Source organism: Gracilinanus agilis, chromosome 5, assembly GCF_016433145.1.
Source record: "Gracilinanus agilis isolate LMUSP501 chromosome 5, AgileGrace, whole genome shotgun sequence".
Lineage (NCBI taxonomy): Eukaryota > Metazoa > Chordata > Mammalia > Didelphimorphia > Didelphidae > Gracilinanus > Gracilinanus agilis.
In genome coordinates, this window is record NC_058134.1 from 258,220,263 (window position 1) to 258,240,705 (window position 20,443).

At 46.4% G+C, this 20,443-nt stretch overlaps 1 protein-coding gene across 1 annotated transcript in view; it reads left to right on the top strand.

The window, feature by feature from the left end:
* Nucleotides 1-19,763, top strand: part of E2F7 (E2F transcription factor 7) — a 35,252-nt gene extending 15,489 nt beyond the window's left edge. Inside the window, exons 4-12 of the mRNA XM_044678821.1 lie at nt 2,669-2,959; nt 3,652-3,810; nt 6,068-6,205; nt 9,793-9,975; nt 10,456-10,528; nt 11,504-11,999; nt 13,357-13,594; nt 14,998-15,395; nt 19,593-19,763. Coding sequence (XP_044534756.1) covers nt 2,669-2,959; nt 3,652-3,810; nt 6,068-6,205; nt 9,793-9,975; nt 10,456-10,528; nt 11,504-11,999; nt 13,357-13,594; nt 14,998-15,395; nt 19,593-19,763 — 2,147 coding nt within the window. The remainder of the gene's footprint in view (nt 1-2,668; nt 2,960-3,651; nt 3,811-6,067; nt 6,206-9,792; nt 9,976-10,455; nt 10,529-11,503; nt 12,000-13,356; nt 13,595-14,997; nt 15,396-19,592) is intronic.
* Nucleotides 19,764-20,443: the final 680 nt, after the last annotated feature.

The window sequence follows — 20,443 nt, forward strand, 5'->3', positions numbered from 1 at the left end:
GGGAGAATGTTAGTCGACAAGGACATTTAGAATAAGTCACTTCAAAGTCCCTTTTTGTTGCTGTTACAGTTCTGGCTAGGTAATGGTACACTGAAAAATGGCACAGGGGCCAGCTGTGGGTCTGGCTTCTTAGTGGACAGTCTTTCAGATTACATGCAGATCATTGAGGGCAAGAACAGTTTTTTGGCCCTGGACCTACCCATCCCAGTTCCTTTTACCTATCAGGCTTCAATAAGATCATAGATTTAGATCTGGAAGAGAACTTGGAAGTCATGAAGTTCTACCCTCTCATTTTAAAGAAAAGGAAATCAAGGGCCAGCAAAGATAAGCGATTTATCCAGGGTCACCTTGCTAGTAAACATCTGAAGCAGGATTCTAACCCAAATCCCTGATGCCAAGTCTAGCACTCTGTCTACTCTCAACTCCTTAATAAATGTGGAATTCCTAAGGCTCCCAGGGGGCACAGTGGATAGAATGCCAAGCTTGGAATTGGGAATACTTATCTTTCCGAGTTCAAATCTGGCCTCAGACACTTCCTAGCCCTTTAACTCTGGGCAAGTTACTTAGCCTTGTTTGCCTCTGTTTCCAACTCTCTAAAATGACCTGGAGAAGGAAATGGCAAACCTCTCCAGGACCTTTGCCAAGAGCACCCAGATGGGTCAGGAAGAGCCAAGACACGACTAAACAACAAAATTTTAAGATCTCCAATGTAGAAGTCAAAAAACGTAAAATAGTTACCAACTGTTTACTCCACTGGGATCTTAGAAGGATTTCAGAAGGGAGATGTTTGAAGAATTAGTCCTGGGACAGCTGGGTGGCTCAGTGGATTGAGAGCCAGGCCTAGAGAAAAGGGATGTCCTAGGTTCAAATCTGGCCTCAGACACTTCCCAGCTGGGTGACCCTGGGCAAGTCACTTGACCCCTATTGCCTAGCCCTTCCTACTCTTCTGCCTTGGAGCCAATACACAGTATTGACTCCAAGATGGAAGGTAAGGGTTTGTTGTTGTTGTTGTTGTTGTTGTTGTTGTTGTTGTTGTTGTTGTTGTTGTTGTTGTTGTTGTTGTTGTTAAAGGAATTAGTCCTTAGACTCTTTTTTTGGTCCAGATCTATGATTTCATGGTCTTGGAATCTCCCCCTATTGATGTGGTTCAGTATCTGCACCCAGTAACTTATAGTCTGAGTGTTTCCTGGGGCACCGAGAAGTGAGCGTGTCACATTCAGGAGGATTCAAACCCACATTGTCCTGATTCTAAAGCCAGCTCTCGAGTACTAGACATGGAATATTCTGTAGCTGGCATTCTTAGCTACATACTCCAGAGTCAGATGGGCATTTCAATCCATGGGGACTTTTTGGTTCCTTTAGAGTCCAAGGCACTGCGACAGGATGCTCTGGCCAAACAAAATGCTCTCGAGAAGCTTATCCTTTAATAGGGGAGATAAGCCGTGCACATGAGTCACTCTAATATAAGGGAGTCAGTATGAGAGGCATTGTTGGATAATGCATAGAAAGGACTGACTCAGGTTCAAATCCTGCCTCTGACTAGCTCTGTGACAAGACAAATCACTGAATCCCCCAATAACTCCAAGCCACTCCGTAAGATTATATTCTAGATGAGTGGCCAGGATGCATTGGTGGAGAGAGTTTCCTTTACACCGATGAAGCCACATGTCTGGATCAAATGAAATAATATTTGTGAAACACTTGATGTCCGGCATATGACAGATGCTTTAGTAATTGCTTGTTCTCTCCCTTTCCTCCCCTCCATTCAAAAAAATGAACATTTTATTCAATATATGCAGGCTCTGTTAGGTGAATGTAGAATGTCACCAAATGCTTTTCATTTTGATGTAATTCAAAACTTCTGAAAAAATGTATTCATTTATTATGTGCTTGGTTCTGGGAACACAAATACAAAGAACAAAAGAACCCATTTTCTTTATTCCATCCCTATCTTCTGTCTTCAAATCAATACAAAGTATCAATTCTAAGACGGAAGAGCATTAAGGGCTAAGCAGTCAGGGTTAAGTGACTTGCCCAGGGTCACACAGCTAGTGTCTGAGGCCAGATTTGAACCCAGGTTCTCCTGACTCCAGACTTGGTGCTCTATCCACTGGGCCACCTAACTGTCCCTTAACAATTCCTATTTTCATAGAACTTACCTTCTAATGAACTACTCTCCCAAGTCCTATTCTGCAAAAATCTTTCTACCATTTATTCACCAGACCCAGCCAGCCTTTATTGAATCCTCGCTCTTTGCCAAGCATCAGTGACAGACAGAAAGACAAGCGTGACACAGATTCTGCCCTCACAGAGCTGACGGTCTAGCCAAGGGAGAGGCCATGCGTGTGCACACACATTGTACATACAGAAATACACAAAATCGATGCTAGATGCTTGTTGGGGAAGATTTCATGGAGAAAGGGCCCCAGAGCTGATCTTTGAAGGGAACTGGAGCCATCGGTGAATTAAGCCCAGATCTTAGCCATAGATTCTCCAACCCTGAATAGAGGATCATCCCAAGAAATAAGAGAAATCATTGCATTATTGTCCATTATTTAGCCACTCTTTGCTTGATTCTTCACTAGAAACCATACCAAACCTGCTGCAGATACGGTCTTTGCCATCCAGGAGTCTACACGCCATAAAGTGTTTGGTTTTTTTCTAATAGGTGTCGAACGAAGACGCATCTATGACATCGTGAATGTTTTGGAGTCCCTGCACATGGTTAGCCGAGTGGCCAAAAATCAATATGGCTGGCATGGACGGCACGGCCTCCAGAAAACCTTGAAGAACCTCCAGAGACTAGGAGAGGAACAGAAATACGAAGAACAGATGGCCTATTTTCACCAAAAGGAACTCAACCTGGTGGAGTATAAATTTGGAGACCGTAAAAGGGAAGGTTTCCTAGATTCCCAAGACCAACCACTATTGGATTTCTCTGAGCCTGACTGTACCTCTGGTGAGTTTGCTGAGCACGTGGGTAACAGAGCTGTGCTTCCCCAAGAGTTTCAGCACGAGGGCAAAAGTGCAGAATCTGAAGCTGTAGAGATTTCCTAGAGGAAAATTCCCCGTTTCCTATCTTAGGATTCTCTCCAATCCAGTCCAACAAACATTTATCACACACTTAATAATAGAGGTAGGGGATGGAGGACTGACCTGATTTCCCTAAAAGAGGAAACTTGCCTTATGGTCATACCTCATACTATGGGTCAAATTATATCCTCTAATGGCTTGGTATAGTAAAGAGACAAATGGCCTTGGGGGTCAAGATCTTGACTGACTTCCAGTGTAATCATATTTCTATTGAAATGGGACATTGTCCAGTTGATGATGCCATTTCAAGGAGATATATAAAAAAAAAATCTCTCGGACTCTGGGGGATGCCCCAGGGAACTCTTTTAGGGCTATAAGTTGCAAAAATGGGCTTGTCCGTGTGGCTAGATATGGACAATATCATAACAATAAAACTGCAGGGCTGGAAGTAAATTAGACGTCTTGAGGGCTTGAGCCTGATTCTCCAGGCTCAAATTTCCCAGGACCTGCCCCCCCCCCAACATGTTGTCTCTAGAGAGACCCCTGACCCATGACTGGGTGCAGCCTTTGCCCCGATGAGCTGGGCCTCTTGACCCTTGTGTTCTCTTCCTCTTGAAGCATCTGCCAACAGCAGGAAGGACAAATCGTTGCGGATTATGAGCCAGAAGTTTGTCATGCTCTTCCTTGTCTCTAAAACGAAGATAGTCACCCTAGACGTAGCGGCCAAGATCCTGATCGAGGAGAGCCAGGATGCAGCCGATCATAGCAAGTTCAAAAGTAAGAGTCCATCCATGAACACAGTCTGAGGCTAGAGGAACTGCTTGGTGCGTCGTTTTCCTGACCAGCTTCTGGGCAAGGGCAGATGACTTATTTTAGACCATCAAATGGGGGTCATAACATAGAGAAAAATCATTTAGACCCATTGCTTTGTTTTTCAGTTGGGAAACAGGCTCGCCAAAGTAAATGGCTGCCATGATGAAAAATGGCAGGACCAGGAGCAGACCCAGGTCCTCTCCCCTTTCCTCATCACCTCAGCACAGATGAAGCCCCCAAGGCAGCCAGGTGGTGCAGTAGATTAACTGGACATGGGTCTGGATCCTGTCTCACATTCTTTCCCCAGACTCAGCATTCTCCTCTCTCAGGGGGAATATTATCCCTTGGGAGGATCCAGTGAGATGGGCCATAAAGCCCACCCCATACTGCTGCCACCTGGGGGCTTGCTCAGGAGCCCCACGCTTCCCCACATGTCCTCGTGTGCTCTTCCCACCAGCGTGAGCTTAGGTGCCCAGCTAGCTCTCAGCAGCTGCTCTCCTAGCAGGCGGGACAGTACTGTGAAGCACGGCTCCACTGGTGCCTCCTGTCCCACACCCCTTCCTCTTCTCCCCCACTGCCCCAGGCACATTCCGAAAAGGGGGGGCAGGAGAGGCACCCCCAGGAACACTCGGGCTCCTGGGGGTTTGAGCAGAATGATAGTGATTAGCAATTAATAGTATGCGGTAATTACATATTTATATCTAATTGTAATCATAACTGGTATATTTTAACTACACCTTTTTATATAAATATTACTAATTGTAATAACCGGTCATTATTATTATCTACCGAAATTCACACTAGGCCAAGAATTGCCGGGAGTTATTGTTATGATGATGATAATGACAACAATATCATTTATATAGCACTTTATGTTATAATTGCATTCGCACCCACGTCTTCAGACTAAACCTAGCATTCCCCACCACACCATCCTGGTGATTTAGTTTTACCCGGTAGGTAAGAAAATAGCTACTATCCCTTTGTAGCCTCAGCTCGGTTCTTTCTGCCCCTTTCTCTGGGATAGCATCGAGGTTCCAGGGCACCTTTGGAACCCACTTAGATGAAGGGAGGAAAACCGCTAGAGTTGGTGGGTGATGCTTTTGGACAACGTGGGAAGCAGCGCCCCTGCCCCGTCCTCAGTTGTGAAGTGAGAGCATTTCCCAGCTGTGTGTAATCACTTTCCCATTTGGATAGAGCTTTTCGCCCAACAAGATATCGTCTCCACCTCATTTACCTTCCTGAGATTTTTCTCTGGCCAGTGAGTTTTTTAGTCTCTCTTGGAAACACAGGAGTTTTGAGAGGATACTTTTCTCTCACTGCAACAGTGGCCAGCGTGGGTGATAGAGAAGAGGACAGCCAAATTTGGAGTGCTGAACTGGGACCTAAAGGAGGACAGGGTTAGACTTGATGGCCTTAAAGGTAGAGGTTTTCCAGCTCTGAAACCCAAGGTCTTGTGTCTTGAGTTAGAATCCTGGCTCTCTTCCTTCCTCAGATGAGGATGTTGCTTTAGGTGGCTTCTGAGGTCCCATCCAACTGTAGCTCTCTACTCCTCTGATCCAAATTGCAGGCATTTTAGATGTAAAGCCACCGTCCAGGTCAGATTGCCCGTCATGGCAGTAGCTCAATGGCCATAAGCCCTGGAGGCATTCCATAGGACTGGGGGGGCTCTTTGGCTGCTCGTGCTTCTTCAGAGACCACAGGGCCTGCTTTTGACAGGGCCATAAATAAGAATTTTAATTTACCAGAAGTTTCTTTAAAAGAATTCATTTTCCCAGTTGGTATTTTTGTCTTTGCTGTCTGTCTCTCTCCCTCCTCCCCCCACTACCAAGATGCATCATAGAAGAGGGGAGCTATTTGGAATATTAAGTCCTACTTCTCTCCATCTGAGCTTTTATCAAGCAACAGGCAGTATCATGGTTAGAGCACTGAGCCTAGAGTCTGGAAGACCTGAGTTCAAATCCAGCCTCAGACACTTCCTAGTTGTGTGACCCCCAGCAAGGCATTTAACTGCCTCCATTGCCTCATCAGTAAAGCGAGCTGGAGAAGGAAATGGCAAACCGCTCTAGTATCTTTGCCTTGAAAACCTCAAGTGGGGGTCACAAAGAATTGGAAAGGACTGAAAAACACCCAAACAACCCCAAACAGAACCCTTCCCTAGTCCCTGAGCCCAGCAGACCTGGGGCCATTAACCATGACACCAACGTTGGTTCTCTCTCAGCAAAGGTACGGAGGCTGTATGACATTGCCAACGTTCTGACCAGCCTGGTGCTAATTAAGAAAGTCCACGTGACGGAAGAGCGAGGTCGGAAGCCGGCCTTCAAATGGATCGGTCCCGTGGATTTCAGCACAGAAATTGGTAGGTGGGGGCATGGCATGGAGGCTTGCTTTATTTGTGATTCTAAATCAAACATGGCATTCTTGTCCTTTATAACTTTCCAGGCTGATTTTTCTCCCTCCCCACCCATTCATGCAAAACTATCAAGTTTCAGGATAGCTCGAGGACAAGATTCTTTAAAAAAAAAATGTTTTATTGATGTTTTTCTTTCTGAAAAACTGATGTATTGACCATATCCAAAGTAAATGCCTAATTCCAGACTCACAGTCAACTATCCCTCTTCCAGGATAAAGGGATAGAGTTCCTCTGTCAAAACGAGCAGTTCTCGATTCATCTCAAGAAGCAGAAATCAAGCTAGTTAATACTTGAAGGACTTAGGAAAACAGAAGAGGAAGAGGATTCCAGATTGTGGGGGAAGCATCAGCAAAGGCACAGTGATGGGAGTTTAGGCACTGAGGAGGGACAGAAAAGAAACCGACGTGCCTGAACCAGAGTGTCTGTTAAGGATGATTGGAATGGAAACAGATCAGAGAAGACCTTGAGAAGCCAGCCAAGATGAATGTAGGGGGCAGTAGGGAGCCATAGTAGGTTCATGAGTAGGAGGGTTAGATGCTAATATCAGTTTCTAAGGACAATTTATCCTAGTCATGATAGGATTTTCAAGTTGGAAGGCTGAAAATAAAGGGACCAGCAGAGAAGGTGTTGTTTAAGGCAGTCTAAAGAGGAGCTATCTGAGTCAAACTTTAAAGTATGCATAGAGTTCAACAGACAGAATAGGGAAGGAAAAACTATTGATAGAAAAATTAGCTTCCCATTTTTTTCTTACATCTGGTTTAAACAAACCTAAGAGAGGTAGCTAGGAGACACAGTGGATAGAGAGCTTGTGGGAAGATTCATCTTCATGAGTTCAAATCTGGCCTGAGACACTATTAGCTATGACCCTGGGCAAGTCACTTTAACCTGTTTGCCTCAGTTTCTTCATCTATAGAATGATCTGGAAAAGGAAATGACAAAACACTCCAGGATCTTTGCCAAGAAAACTCCAAATGGTCAGGAAGAGTCAAGCACAATTGAAACAACTGAATAACAACAAACCTAAAAATAGCCTATAGTTGATTTTTCTTTTAATCACTACCTATTTATAATGGCATTTATATAGCACTTTCAAATTTGCAATTATCTCATTTGATCCTCACAGCAACTCTGGGAAACAGGAACTTTTCCTGTCCCCATTTTACAGATAAGGAATCCAAGGCTTAAAAGATTAAATTACTTCCCCAGGATCAGAAAAGTAGTAAGTTTTGGAGGCTGGATTTGAACTCAGATCTTCCCAACTCCTGCTCCAGTGTTTTATTCACAATGGTCCCCATTGTTATGATCGTAGAGGGACTTGATGGAAATGATTTAACTTGTTAGGAAGAGAAAAGCAAAAAAACTCCAGATGGTAGAGGAGCTTTAAACTTTCCTTTGATATAAACAGGAAGTCAGATAATTCAACTAAACTTCCTGTAGAATCCCCTCAACCAATCACAATATGGTTCTTCAGGAAGACTAGCCTCCTGGTATCAATTGATGTTTAGCTGATGTTAACTAAATCAATATTATTAGAATATCAATGGTGATCAATAACGCATCTGACTTAATATTGATGATGGTACTTAATCTCAGCTTCAGAGAGTAAATCTGGATCCCACTCTCTCCCTTCAAATTCCCTAAAACTCCTTTGAAGCTGTCTTGTTGCCAGGCCAGCCAGCAAAGGTCAGTAACTGGTTTGAGTTTCATAAACAAAGATTTTACTTGAAGTAATCAAACAACAAGGGGAACTGAGAGCAGGGAAGAGGGTTTTAGGAATCCCTAAATGAAGTCTAAGCTTAACTCAAAGTATATAATCTAACAGCTTCAGAATGTTGATAGCTGAACTGGGCCAGAAAGGCCTACTGGCCTTCTTTGACCTGCTTTGGTGGACACTGCCTGCCTCTAAAAGAATTAAATTACAGCTTAAATGAAGATATTTAGATGGATAAATCTGCTGTAATAATTTGATGAATGCTGATAATTGACCTTAAATTTCAGTAGTAATCCTGTAACTTTCAGGTATGCTGGTTGATACTTGGCTAGACCAATAAATTTTGGAGAGAAAGGTCTGACCCCAACCACCCTCCAAAATGAGTCCCTGGGTCCAGTCTCCCTCTCCCTTATATAGGGCACAGCCCCACCAATGATTGGTCTCAGGCCCTAGCATGGCGTCAGGACTCTCCCAAGATTCCAAGTGTCCAACTGGAAACCCTGCCCAAAGGCATGGCTTCTTGCAAATCCTTGCAAAACTCAACTTACAATAATGCCCATTTTGTCTTTGGGAATTTTTAACCTAAAAATTTCCCATGTGTATATCTACTCTAATTCTATGCTAACTATGAATTATGTTTTCCTATCTATGTCTACCCCCCTCCACAAAATAATAAATCTATCACTTTCTATGCCTTAACTAATCTACTTTCTATTCTGTCTAAGGCAGGGAAAAAGGAAAGAAAAATTTGGGGAAAGGTGGGGTTTTATATAACAGGTATATGCATAACACCGTTCAGTCCCATACAGAGTGTGTGTGTGTGTATATATATATAAGCCCATGAGTATGGACGTATTTCTCTTTAATCAGAAAAAGTCATTTTAATTCTGTAACAAACTACATTTTAAAAGAGTCTAACTTTAGAAAATCAATCATTGCAGTATTATGTAAATTCCTCATCAATGCATCTTCTCAAATTTTTGAAGTTTTCCATAAAAGGAGAGAGCAGTTGCATTCTTTCTCAAATATACCTTTTACAAGGCACAAATCATAATGAGCATCCCTTGTGTTCTGTTGTGCTTTGTATCTGGAAATCTTAATTAAATTGTTATCATAGTCATTTTATAATTGCAAAGGCAAATGCAATATTATGCAAACACTGTAATTTGGGCCACCCAAAGTTTTAGCAAGAGATAATTATTTTATAGTTTTCTAGATATTCTATTTAGCTAATTCAGGAAACAAAAATATAAACCTGTGATTAAGTTGAGCGTTATCTGGTCTTATTTTAAGAAAGCTTGTTGTATTTAACCTCTCCTTTGGAGAGGAGCATTGAGGCTTGTTCAGCTCCTCCCCTGGCACCTTCTCGCTCAGCCCCCTCGTTTTACATATGAAGAAACTGAGGCCCAGAAAGATCAAGCACTTTACTCCTCACAGGTAGTAAGTAAGCCTCATGGGTGGGACTTTCGCAAGGCTGCTGACTCCAGAGTTGCCCTTAAAATGTCATTTTCTGCCTTGGGGGCACAGCAAGCTCCCCATTAGTCCAAGTTGTTAAGCAGAGGCTGGGGAGCTGTTTGCCAGGAAGACGGCAGAAAGTATTCATGTTCGGATAAGGTTTAGTGTGTGTGTGTGTGCAGTGTATAACATGTGCCCATATATTATACACACAAGTGTGTACACACCTACCGTGTTAGCATACACACCCACAGGGCTTCACCTCCGTGTTCAGCAAATCCCGAAACTTGTCCTATTTTTGGCTTCGTGGCTTGAGCCAGCGCTGTTGCCCGCCAGGGTCCCGGCGCCTAATTCGTTCTTTCTGTAGGGGAACAGCTCGACGTTTCAGCAGCGGCTCTCCCGGAGATGAAGGCGCAGCCGTGCTCCCCTGGCCAGCCGTGCGGGAAGCAGAGACTGTCCCGCCACGGCTCCTTGAGCACGATCCCCCCCTCGGAAGGGAACAAGAGGAAGGCGAACTCGGAGCCCAGCAGCCCTCAGCGAGGACAGCGAGGTAGAGCTTCTGGGGAGATCCGGGCTGAGCGCGGGTCTGGCACCAGCGGCTGCTGCTTAGTGGTGCCTGATGTGAAATCTGTTCCTCCCCTCACGAAGTTGCTCTTTGATGCTTTATTGGGGCTTGAAAGGGCAGCCAGCTGGGTTTTTATTTTTAAACTCTTACCTTCTGTCTTAGTAACAACGCAGAAAGGCAAGGCCTAGACAACTGGGGTTAAGTAACTTGTCCAGGATCACACACTTAGGAAGTGTCTGAGGCTGGATTTGAACCTGAGTCCTGACTCCAGGCTCGGCTCTATTTACTGCGCCTCCGCGCTGCCCCTCTTACCGGCTGGCCCCGTGCGTGCCACAACGCAGCCTCCGTTCCAGCTCTAGGCCAGCGCTCCGGGGCTACGATTGGAGGTAGTGATATAATCCTTCAGTTTTAAATACGGATCTCTGTTGTATCGTCTGATAATAAAGCTCCCGTTCTGCTTTGCAGGGTCAGATGAATATTGCTCAAAAATAGTCAACCTGGCAGCTGCCTGCAGGCAGAAGATAAATAAAGATTCACAGTAAGTAGTTCTGAAAAGAATGTATTTTCCTCTCTAGATTTTTCCTCAGGAAGTTTTGTTGTTATCATTCAGACACTTCCTGTCATGACCGACTCTTCGTGACCCCATTAACTGATTTTAATTTAGTCTTACTAGTCTTACCACCTTGGATATTAGCGGTTCTGGTAAGGACCTCCCTCTCGCAAGTTTGAGCGCCTGCTCAGTGATCTCGAGGCTCGGAGAGCTGAAGCTCCGAGAGATACATGAGATACAGCGTGTGGACGTGTGTGGATAGAGGAAGATCGCACAGACACGTTTAATAAGGGTCATTTTATTATACGGGTGTGGTATAGCACGGTCACGGAGCCAGAACTTGAACTTGGTCTTCTTGACTCCCAGGCGAGCCCCCTCCCCACTTTTAGTATTTCCCCGAGTAGAACTGAGATAAACCAGAGAAGACAGCCGTCCTTCGATGCTTTGTAGAGGTGTGGAATACTGCCTGTCAGGTTAAGAGTGTTTAGATTTTTGGTTCATTTATGAAGGTTTTTCTTCCTCTTTCTCTTTATTTTAGATTCTTTTTGATTTTCAGCATTTCTTGACCCTTTTTGTGTATGTCCTGGGCCCCTTTGGCAGACTAATGATGCCCAAGGACCCCTTCCCAGAATTGTGTTTTTAAATGCATAAAATAAAATACAAAGGAAATATTAAACTGAAAAACTGTAATCAAAATCTTTTTTAAAACTCAATCACAAACTCCATGTTAAGAGCCTGTTTAAAGAAAGGGACGGAAAATAGGTCATGTCAAAACAAAAAATATCAATAAAATTTATTTTTCCGAGAATGATAAATTATTGGTCCCTCCAAAATTTAATTTCTTTTTCAGTTTACCATGCCTTTGGAGCATGTCGTGGCTGCGTTGTTACACTCTTCTAGACCGTAGAATTCTCGAGTTGGCCTATCTGTACCCTGAAATAATCACTCTTCTCTCTATTTCAGGAGTAAGGGCTGCATCAGTAAAAAGGCGGCCCACTCATCAGGCAAGCTCGACCCCGTTCCTCCTTTCCCAGCTCATCCTGTGGACTCAGAGTATTGCTTTCATCCATTATCCCACCAAGTGTTTTCGGTAGCTTCGGCAGACCCGTCCCCAGGCGGCCTGCAGAACGGCCACGATGGCCACGTCGCTGTCCTCCCCGCTCCCGCGTCCCCCGAGCCCGAGAGCCTGAAGCCTGCCGTGTTTCACAGCCAGCCTCTGGTCTACGTTCCCTCGGCTTCTCTCTTCATGCTGTACGGCAGCCTCCAGGAAGGTCCCCCCAACCCGGAAAGGGGCCGCGAGACCCCCGAGGGGGTGGCGACCGCCTCCTCCCCCCCAGAACTGTCCGCTGTGCCCCTGGTGAGCGCTCCCAAGCGCAGGCCTTCGCACACTCAGGAGCCGGCTGCCAAGAGGCAGAGCCCAGAGGCCGAGGAGAGCCCGCTGTCCCTGGTGCTGCCCAAGGTAAGGGAACGAAGGGCAGTGCCCCAGGAGATGCCCGGCCTCGCCCTGGCCCGTGGTGGTGGGAAGGAGTCCGTGCGATCGCCTTTCATTGGCCTCCTTAGGAGTCCTGTTTCCTAAAAACACCGTGCCGGGAGGCCACCGCAGCATCCTTGAGAAACCCCCTCAGAGAAAACCTGGGGCGAGCTTTAAGGATTGGGAAAAGGGGTTCTGGTTGTCCCGCTGGGGCCCCTGAGGGCAGAACCAGCCCCAGAGGAGCCGCTTCAGGCTTGAGATCAGGGAGGAACGTCCCAGGATGGAGAGCGGGCCCGGGACAGCATGCCTCCGGTAGTGCGGGGTGAGCTCCCCATCCTGGGACAGCCCTCTGGACACAGGCCTTGTCCTGTGCCCTAGCAGGTGGCCTCGATCCCTTCCAAGGCTGATGCTGTGAAATTGGATCCTGGGTATTTGAAGAGAATTCCAATTCACGTTGTTTTTTACAAGCCTAAGAAATGGGGGCAGCCAGGTAGCACCATGGCTAGAGCACCAGACCTAGCCATGAGAGATCCTGGGTTCAAATGTGGCCTCAGGCACGTCCTAGCCGGGTGACGCCGGACGTGTCCCCTAACCCCAGTGGCCTGCTTCTCGCTGTCCCTGTCCTAGAACTGATAAGACAGAAGGTAAACTTTTAAAAAGAAGAAAGAAAGAAAGGAAAGATTGGAAATCCTCAAAGTGACACCCAAGGGTTAGATGTCAGTCAAACAACAGCATTTTTTTAAAGCCTTTACCTTCTGTCCTAGAATAGGTTCTAAGGATCAGTTCCACGGCAGAAGAACCCTTGGGTGAGTGACTTGCCCAGGGCCACACAGCGGGGACGTGTCTGAGGCCACGTGTGAACCAGGGCTTCCAGGGCCCCCGTCTCTAGGGCCGGCGCTCTAGCCCTGAGCCACCGGGCTGCCCCTCAGCAGGCATTGGTGCGGGGCCTTCTGTGTGCTCGTGAGCCGTCCGGGGGGGGGGGGGCCGCTGATCTCGGGCCTCGCAGGCGAGAGCAGGCCGAGCCGTCCGTGGGAGCACGAGCAGAGAGCTCTGTAGCCGCCCTCTGCGGGCATGTCGGCCATGGAGATGGCTTTTGTCCCCACATCAGCCTGGGACTCGAACCCGTGTCTCTGTGAATGCCAAGCCAGCTCTGTGCCCGCCTCACCGCGCTGCTGCCTGTGCGTTTGGCCGCCTGTGTGGCTGGCGGTGCCTGGATGGAGGCAGCACAGCGAGGCAGCTCGCCGCTCGGACGCTCCTACGTCTCATGCCGCACTTGGGGAAGGCCGAGGCTGGCGAGGGGCACAGACGGAGCCTTTTTAACTTTCTTCTTTTGGGTTTTGCTTAGAGAGTCGCCGAGCCCAGGAGCGCCGTCAGCGCCGAGGCAATGCCCGGAGAAGCTCTTGAGGGGGGCTCTGAAGCGCCCCTCGCCGAGGAGGCGGCCAGGAAGACGGGGCTCCGGGGCCTGCTCACCCCGGAAAGGGGCCTTCCTGGGAGAAGCGCAAACGCCGAAAGAGAAAGCGCCTCGGAAGAAGGCGCCCAAGACTCGCCTCAGTCCCAGTATCTCTACGTGCAGCCCGCGCCTGGTAAGGACGAGTGCGTTCGTACAGTTTGGGGGGGCTCGTTGTTTCCCCCAGGAATGCCACTTCCCCTCCCCACCGCCTCTCGGGGCCACGTTTCCTCTCCCTGTAAAATTAAGATCATGAGAGATGCTGAGCGAGGAAGGTAGGCCCTGACGGCGTTCAGGGAGCGCTCGTTCCGTGCCAGGCACCGTGTTCTCTTGGAGGAGTCCGTCCTCGCCGCCATCGTCAGCGTTCCTCTGACACCCATTCTGGAAACCACCCCCTGAGACGCTTTCGCACTGTTCTGTGCTAAATCTAAAGACCAGACATACTAGAAACACCCTTTGAAAGATGAACCAATATGGACTGTGAAACCATTCCAGTGGCCAAGATGTTTCCTTGATTTTCTTTTGTTTCCGCATCTTTGACACATTGGAGATTTCCCCACCATTGGCATTTCTTCTACCAACCCAGATGGCGGCCTTTCTTAGCCTTGTTGCATGATCTTTTTTTATTTATTATTTCAAAAATAATTTTCTTTTGAAATTTTGAGTTCCAAATTCCCTCCCCCAACCCACTAAGAAGGCAATATATCTGTTATACATGTGAAATCATGCAAAATGTTCTTTCATATGAGCCACATTTCAAAGAAAATAAAGAATGTGAGAAAATTATGCATTGGTTTACACTCAGAGTCGATCTGATTTCTCTCTAGAAGGGAATGCCATTTTTTCATTGTGACTCTTGGAATTGTTATGGACCATCGTATTGATCAGCCGCATCTTTCATGGTCGATCATTATTCCAACCCCGTCATCTGCTTCTTTTCACGCCCCTTTGCATGCGCTCCTGTAGGTCTTGCCGCGTTCGCCCTTGTCATTTCTATAGCCCGCTAGCTCGCCGCCACATCGTAGGCCTCTCCTTGTTCAGCCGTTCCCCAGTCAGCACCCCTGATCTTAATGTTCCGCCGTGTCCAGCTCTTCATGCCCCCATTTAGGGCTTTCTCGGCAAAGATCCTGGAGTGGCTCGCCATTTCTTTCTCATTTTACACAGTTCTATTTCTTGCCCAAGGACGTACACCTAGTCATTGTCTCGGGCCAGATTTGCCCTAAAATCTTCCTGCCTTTGGGGGCATCCCTATCTCCTGAGCCGCCTCACTGCCTCCAGACCAACCTAGGACTCCGTGCCAGCCGTGCAGATTTCTGCCTGTCCTGCCCATGTCCCCTCGCCCAAAGAGCCGGAAGCCTTCTCTGATTTCTCCTGGAATCACAAGAGTGTTGTAGAGGGTCCCGGCTGCCCGCCTCTCTGCCCTGGTCTCCGGCCTGTCACTAGCCCACATTCCCTTCCTTTCTGCCCGTTCTCCTTTTGAAGCTGCTCTCTGTGCCTCTCTGAATACTAAGTAACACTAATCCTCCTGTGTTGTTTTAGGATTAAATGGTTTTAATTTCCTGCTGCCTGCCCACCAGGCTGCCAATGCTGTTGGACCATCTCCAAGTCAGTTGACTTCTGTCCATGTTCCGTGCATGGTGGTGCCATCTACAGCACTCGCCACGATGCCTTTTATCTATTCTCCGGCAATCAACAGTCCAGTGCCTTCTTCTGGCCCAATGAATTTTGGCTTGCCAGGCCTCAGGTCATCAACTCAGCTTCTCGTTGGCACCAACATGGTTAATCCAAAGACATCCAAAGCCCCCTCCACGGACCCACATAATCCAGCACAGTCTCCAGTTCATCTAAGCCCTGGTGTGTCCAGGTCACATAACACAATAACACCCGATTCCCCTGTCTGCGTGGGTCACCCAGTAACAATTATGAAGTTACCCCAGGTGAGTCCTGATCACGCCTTTACGTTAACACTTAATTAACAGTCTTCATTACCAAAAAAAAAAAACTATAGTTTTCTGAGATTCAGAGGTGACGGAAAACAATGTTATCTTTTTTAAATTTTGAGTTTCAGATTCTCTCCCTTCTTATGACCCTATCTCTCTCTTCCCCCCACTCCAAGACAGTAAGCAATCTGATAGGGATTTTATATAGGTAATCACGTAAAACATTTTTCTGTATTAGCATTTTAAGGAAGAGATTTCAAATTTAAAAGACAATGACAAATGAAAATGAAATAGAGTATAAGCAGTGTTGTCTTACTGTAGGAATTGGCTTTGTGGTAAGCCATACCAGCAAATTAGGTTCACGAGATCATAGGTTTACCACTTTAAGGCCTCAAGACTAACGCTCTCATTTGATAGATGAATAAACTGAAGCCTGGAGAGGTAAAATTATTGGTCTGTGATCATACAATAAGTCTGTCTCCTGAGAAGAGGATTCCTAAATCCAAGTACAGCTCCTTGGGTAATATATCACACCCCCTCTCTGTTGCTTTCTTCTCTGGATTTTATATTCTTGTATTATTATATAAAAGAATATTTTATTCCTATATTTTATTTATTTAGGTATTTATATTCATATATATATTCTTATATTTGCTATTTGTGGTATGAATTTAGAGATAAAAGAGACCATAAAGAACATCTAGCCCGGCCCCTTTATTTTACAGAGAAGGGAATTGAGGCCTAGAGAGACAAAGCAATTTGTTCAATGTCATACATTCAGAGCCTAGATTTGAACCCACTTCTCTGACTCCAGAGTTAAGCATCCATTCTGCTTCCCTCATCTCACCAAGACAGATCCAAGTCTTCCACACTTTCTCCCTGATGTGCTTCTTGTCTGTTTTTCTCTAAACCATTCACAGACCAGTCACTAAGTGAGGCCGAGGCCTACTGGGTGGTTCTTGTTTTTTAACTATTTCAGGGCACAAGTACATGTGCTGGGCTGCCTCTAAAGTCACTGGGATGGCAGTCGTAACCCTAAAGGCTAACCTTGGTGGCCCACTTGCTGTGGGCCAGGCACTGTGCTCGGGACTTTACAGTCACTCTCTCCTCTGCTCCTGGAAACCAGCCAGGGCCGGCATATCGAGGGCAGCCCTGAACTCGGGGTCTGTAGAATGGCCTCTCGTGGGTCACCAGACAAGCTTCAGAGGACCCACGTTTAAAAGCATGTTTGCAGAGAGCCCAGCCCTGAGAGATCCTAGTCTGCCATTCTCACACCAGTCAGGGGAAAGCAGAGGGCAGCAGCCCAGGCCAGCGGGCTCATGTGCTTCTCTGCCCTGCAGGTCCCGCCACAGCTTCACCACTGGCCCATTTTCTAGGTCTCCCTCTTTAACAAAGCTGGTCCTTTTCCTGGGGACAGAGCTGACCGCTTCCTGCCAGGCCTTGGGCTATAGCCAGCAGTAATGGCTGTATGATCTTCGTTGGGTCATTTCTCTCTTAGCCTTAGTAACGGGCCTGCCCTTATTGGGTTCTGGTGGGGAACAACTAATGTGTGGAAAACTTCAAAGCTTGAAGTGCCAAATGACCAGGAGAGATCATTCCTATGAACGTCTGGTTCCGAGACATTAAACGATGGAGGCACTTTGTTGAAAGGAAGAGTTTTTAAGAGCTGCAGCCTTTCCCCTTCCTCTGCCCCCCGTGTCATGCCTCTGTCTCTGTGCTCTTAAGAAAATTGTCATAATTACAGCTCATACACATCAGCTTGAGGTTTCCAGAAGACTTTAGGGGTAGGACCTCATTTGGTACCTACCAAACTCCTAAGAGATAGATCATCCACATGTTGAAACTGAGCTCTAAGTCACTTTTACCATATCACTTGGGGTGAAAGCTTTATATGTTTTTACATGTACTATCCCTTCACCAGGCTGTACAATTGTTCTGTCTACGATTGGTAAAAGTGAAACTATGGAATTTGCGGATGGTTGCTTGTTATTGGCCTTTGATTTGTTAGTGGTGGTATTATTCCCTAGGTATTTGGACTCCACAATCTCTAGCTGGAGAATTGTGTGTTTGTCCAGTTCCTTTCCTTCTTGGAATAGTAGTTTGATGTTATCTACTAGTTCCCCAGAATCAGTGTCTTTCTTTGTTGTTGTAATTGAGTTGAACCATTGCCACAAGTGAGAGAGAAAACATTTTTTGAGACCACTAGGAATTGCCAGATTGTTAGGATTATGGCTATTGCTGTTGGGATGAAGCAAATACATTCAGCCAGAGTCAGAGCACACCATTTATAATAATCATAGATATCCAGAACTTTTGTTGCACGAAATTAGGGACCCTTATAAACCAAAAATCCACCATACCCTGTATTAGGGACCAAGAAATCATTGAGAGGATAAATGTTATCCTGGCCAAATTCATTTTGGTTGGATCAGAAGATTTTAGGTAGTTCGCTAACTTTGCTCGCCAATTAATGTTATAAAGAAATAAGGTAATCTTTGAGGCAGGTCTCAGGGCAATTTGGGTAGTGAGGAGAGATAAAGGGGAAATAGGTGATTATAAGGTGTTTGGAGGAGGAATGAAGGTAGGGGGAGGTATATAGGAGATAAGGGAAATGGAGTATGTAGGAGGGCAGCTCAAATAGGTTTATTCACAGAGGCTAGAGACAGAGGATACAGGGAGGAAACTAGGCTATTAAGAAATATTTAGATCAAGGCTGGGGTTTTCTCTTGTTAGTTTCTAAAGTCCCTTGAGAGAGGAGTCGAAAGGGCTCCTCCCTGCCAGTGAAACTGATGGCTGCAGGAAGTCTGAGATAGGTACTTCCTGCCAAGATGGATGCCTGCAGTTCCCTCAAGAAATAAAAAGAAAGTAATTCCTTCCCTCTTTAGCCCTTGCCTTAATCTTCAATACAATGATTCACCAGAGGCTTTGAGTAGCTAACAAGGGGATTTATTAATGTCAGGTTAATCAGAGGGAAAGAGGTTCAGGTTTTCCTAACTGCTGCTAGGTAGAGGGCTGATGGTGGGAGATGGGTCACAGGAGAGGTTTAGACTGAAAGAGTGTGGCTCTTCCAGTCAGGAAGGTATGACTGCCTTTTAAGTAAAGTCTTTATCGAATCACTAAAACTAGGGGTGACTTATTTGAAGATGCCCTACTTGCCTACAGAAACTAAACCCACAATATTCAATCACCAAGCCCTCCCTTCCAGGACCCAAAGGGAAATTCAGGTGAAAGGGAGGGATGTAAATGAAGAGAGATCAGGGAGAGGTCCAGAGAAATCAGATAGGTCTAAATTTCCTCAAGACAAAATAAGCACAGGCCAAGGCCGAAGCTAAAAGGCCAAAGCCAAGCCAAAAAGCCGAAGCCAACAGGCTAAGCCAAAGCTCAAAAAGCAAATGCCTCCAGCCAAAGCAAAAGCCAGAAGGCAAAAGCCTCGTCAGTTGGAACTTCAGCCCTGTTTATAGCCTCAGGTTTCCAACTGTCTTTCTGAAGAGTCTAAAACCTCTAACTGCTTTTTTGTGACTGTTTGAAATTGCAGAAGCAAAAAGTTTCTGTTAGCCACCTTGCATTACAGTACCTTCCAAACTCCCAAGAGATAGATCATCCACATGTTGAAACTGAGCTCTAAGTCACTTTTACCTCATCACATGGCCAGTGAATAAAGAGCCAAAATTTGGACTTGAGGCTTGGAATGCCAAACGCCCCGCTTCGAGTATGGCCGTATGTTTTCAGAATCTTGGTATGAAGTCCTGTTGGTCCACCGTACAGTCCTCTGTGCCTGCTCTAAACTCCTCACTCTCTCTCTGCATATCCACTATTTTCAGAGGATTTCTTCCTAATTCCACCCAATAAAGGGCCAGCCCCAATCTTCAGTCCACAGGAATATACTAAAGTAATCTAAAGAAAGAGGAAAAGTTGCCCCAGAGATTTAAGGGTCCCCACACAGCCTAGAAGTTAGGATTGTAGAAGAGGCAGCACGTGAGTGATGAATGAAAGGGAGGCCAAGCGTATGTTCCGTCTGTTTGTTCTGATTCTGGCTGGGGCTCTTAGACAAGAGAGCCATTGAGGCCAGAACCTTCAAGCAAGCTGTTCAGAGACTCTTCATTTTACACACTGGTTTGGCGTTCTCCCCCGTGCGTCCCTTTGCATCACGGTGGCTGTGGGCTGATCTGGTTTCCTTTTCTCGTTTCTAAACAGTCGCCGGGCCCAGTGACACCCAAGAGCCTCCGGCCGCCCTACTACGAGACCTTCTTCAAAACTCCCGGCAGCCTCGGAGAGCCTGTGGCTTGGAGAAAAATCGAAGGGAGTCAGAGAAATTTAAGCTCTGCCCAGAGGAGACTCCAGATCCCCAGCGGCAGCACCGATTAACCGTGGCTTGGCCAAGTCAAACAGAGGAACCCCACAGGGACCCTGACCCGTGACGAGGGCGCGCTGCTCCCGCGTGGACTGTCTGTACTATAGAGCGTAAGAATAGCCGTCCCCATCCTGTCCCCCTCCTTCCCGCTGGTCCCGCTCAGCCTCCCTCCTCCTTCTAGATCGTCCGTTTCCCTGAAAGTCATTTTTTATTCGTTGCTCACTTAACAGCCGTCAGGTTCAAACACTATGCCGGGCAGAGCCACGAGAGCTGCCTCTCAGCGGTGGTTTCGTTGTCTTCGTGCTCTGAGTAGACGAAGAGGCCACCAGGCTTGTGGCTCTGGACGAGGTGAGCCGTCTAGCACTTAACTAGGGCACTCGCTCCTTCCTTTTACATGGACTCGACTTACCCTGAGTAAATCTGTGGTAAAACCAATTGCTTTCTGCAGTGAAAAACTCAACTGCTCTCTACAGTCTCTGGCAGTCAGAGGCAGCAGCATCTACACATTCTATTTATTTATTTTGTTCTTGAAACAGGACTTAGTGGGAAGGGGGAAAAGTTTACAACTACAGGAAAAAAAAAAAAGCAGATTTTCTCAGGGTATGACTACTTGAATGTTAATACTGTTTTCTCTGTAATTTACCCTGTACTTAAAAATCCTCATCCCCTATGGATGAATGTATACGTGTGAAAA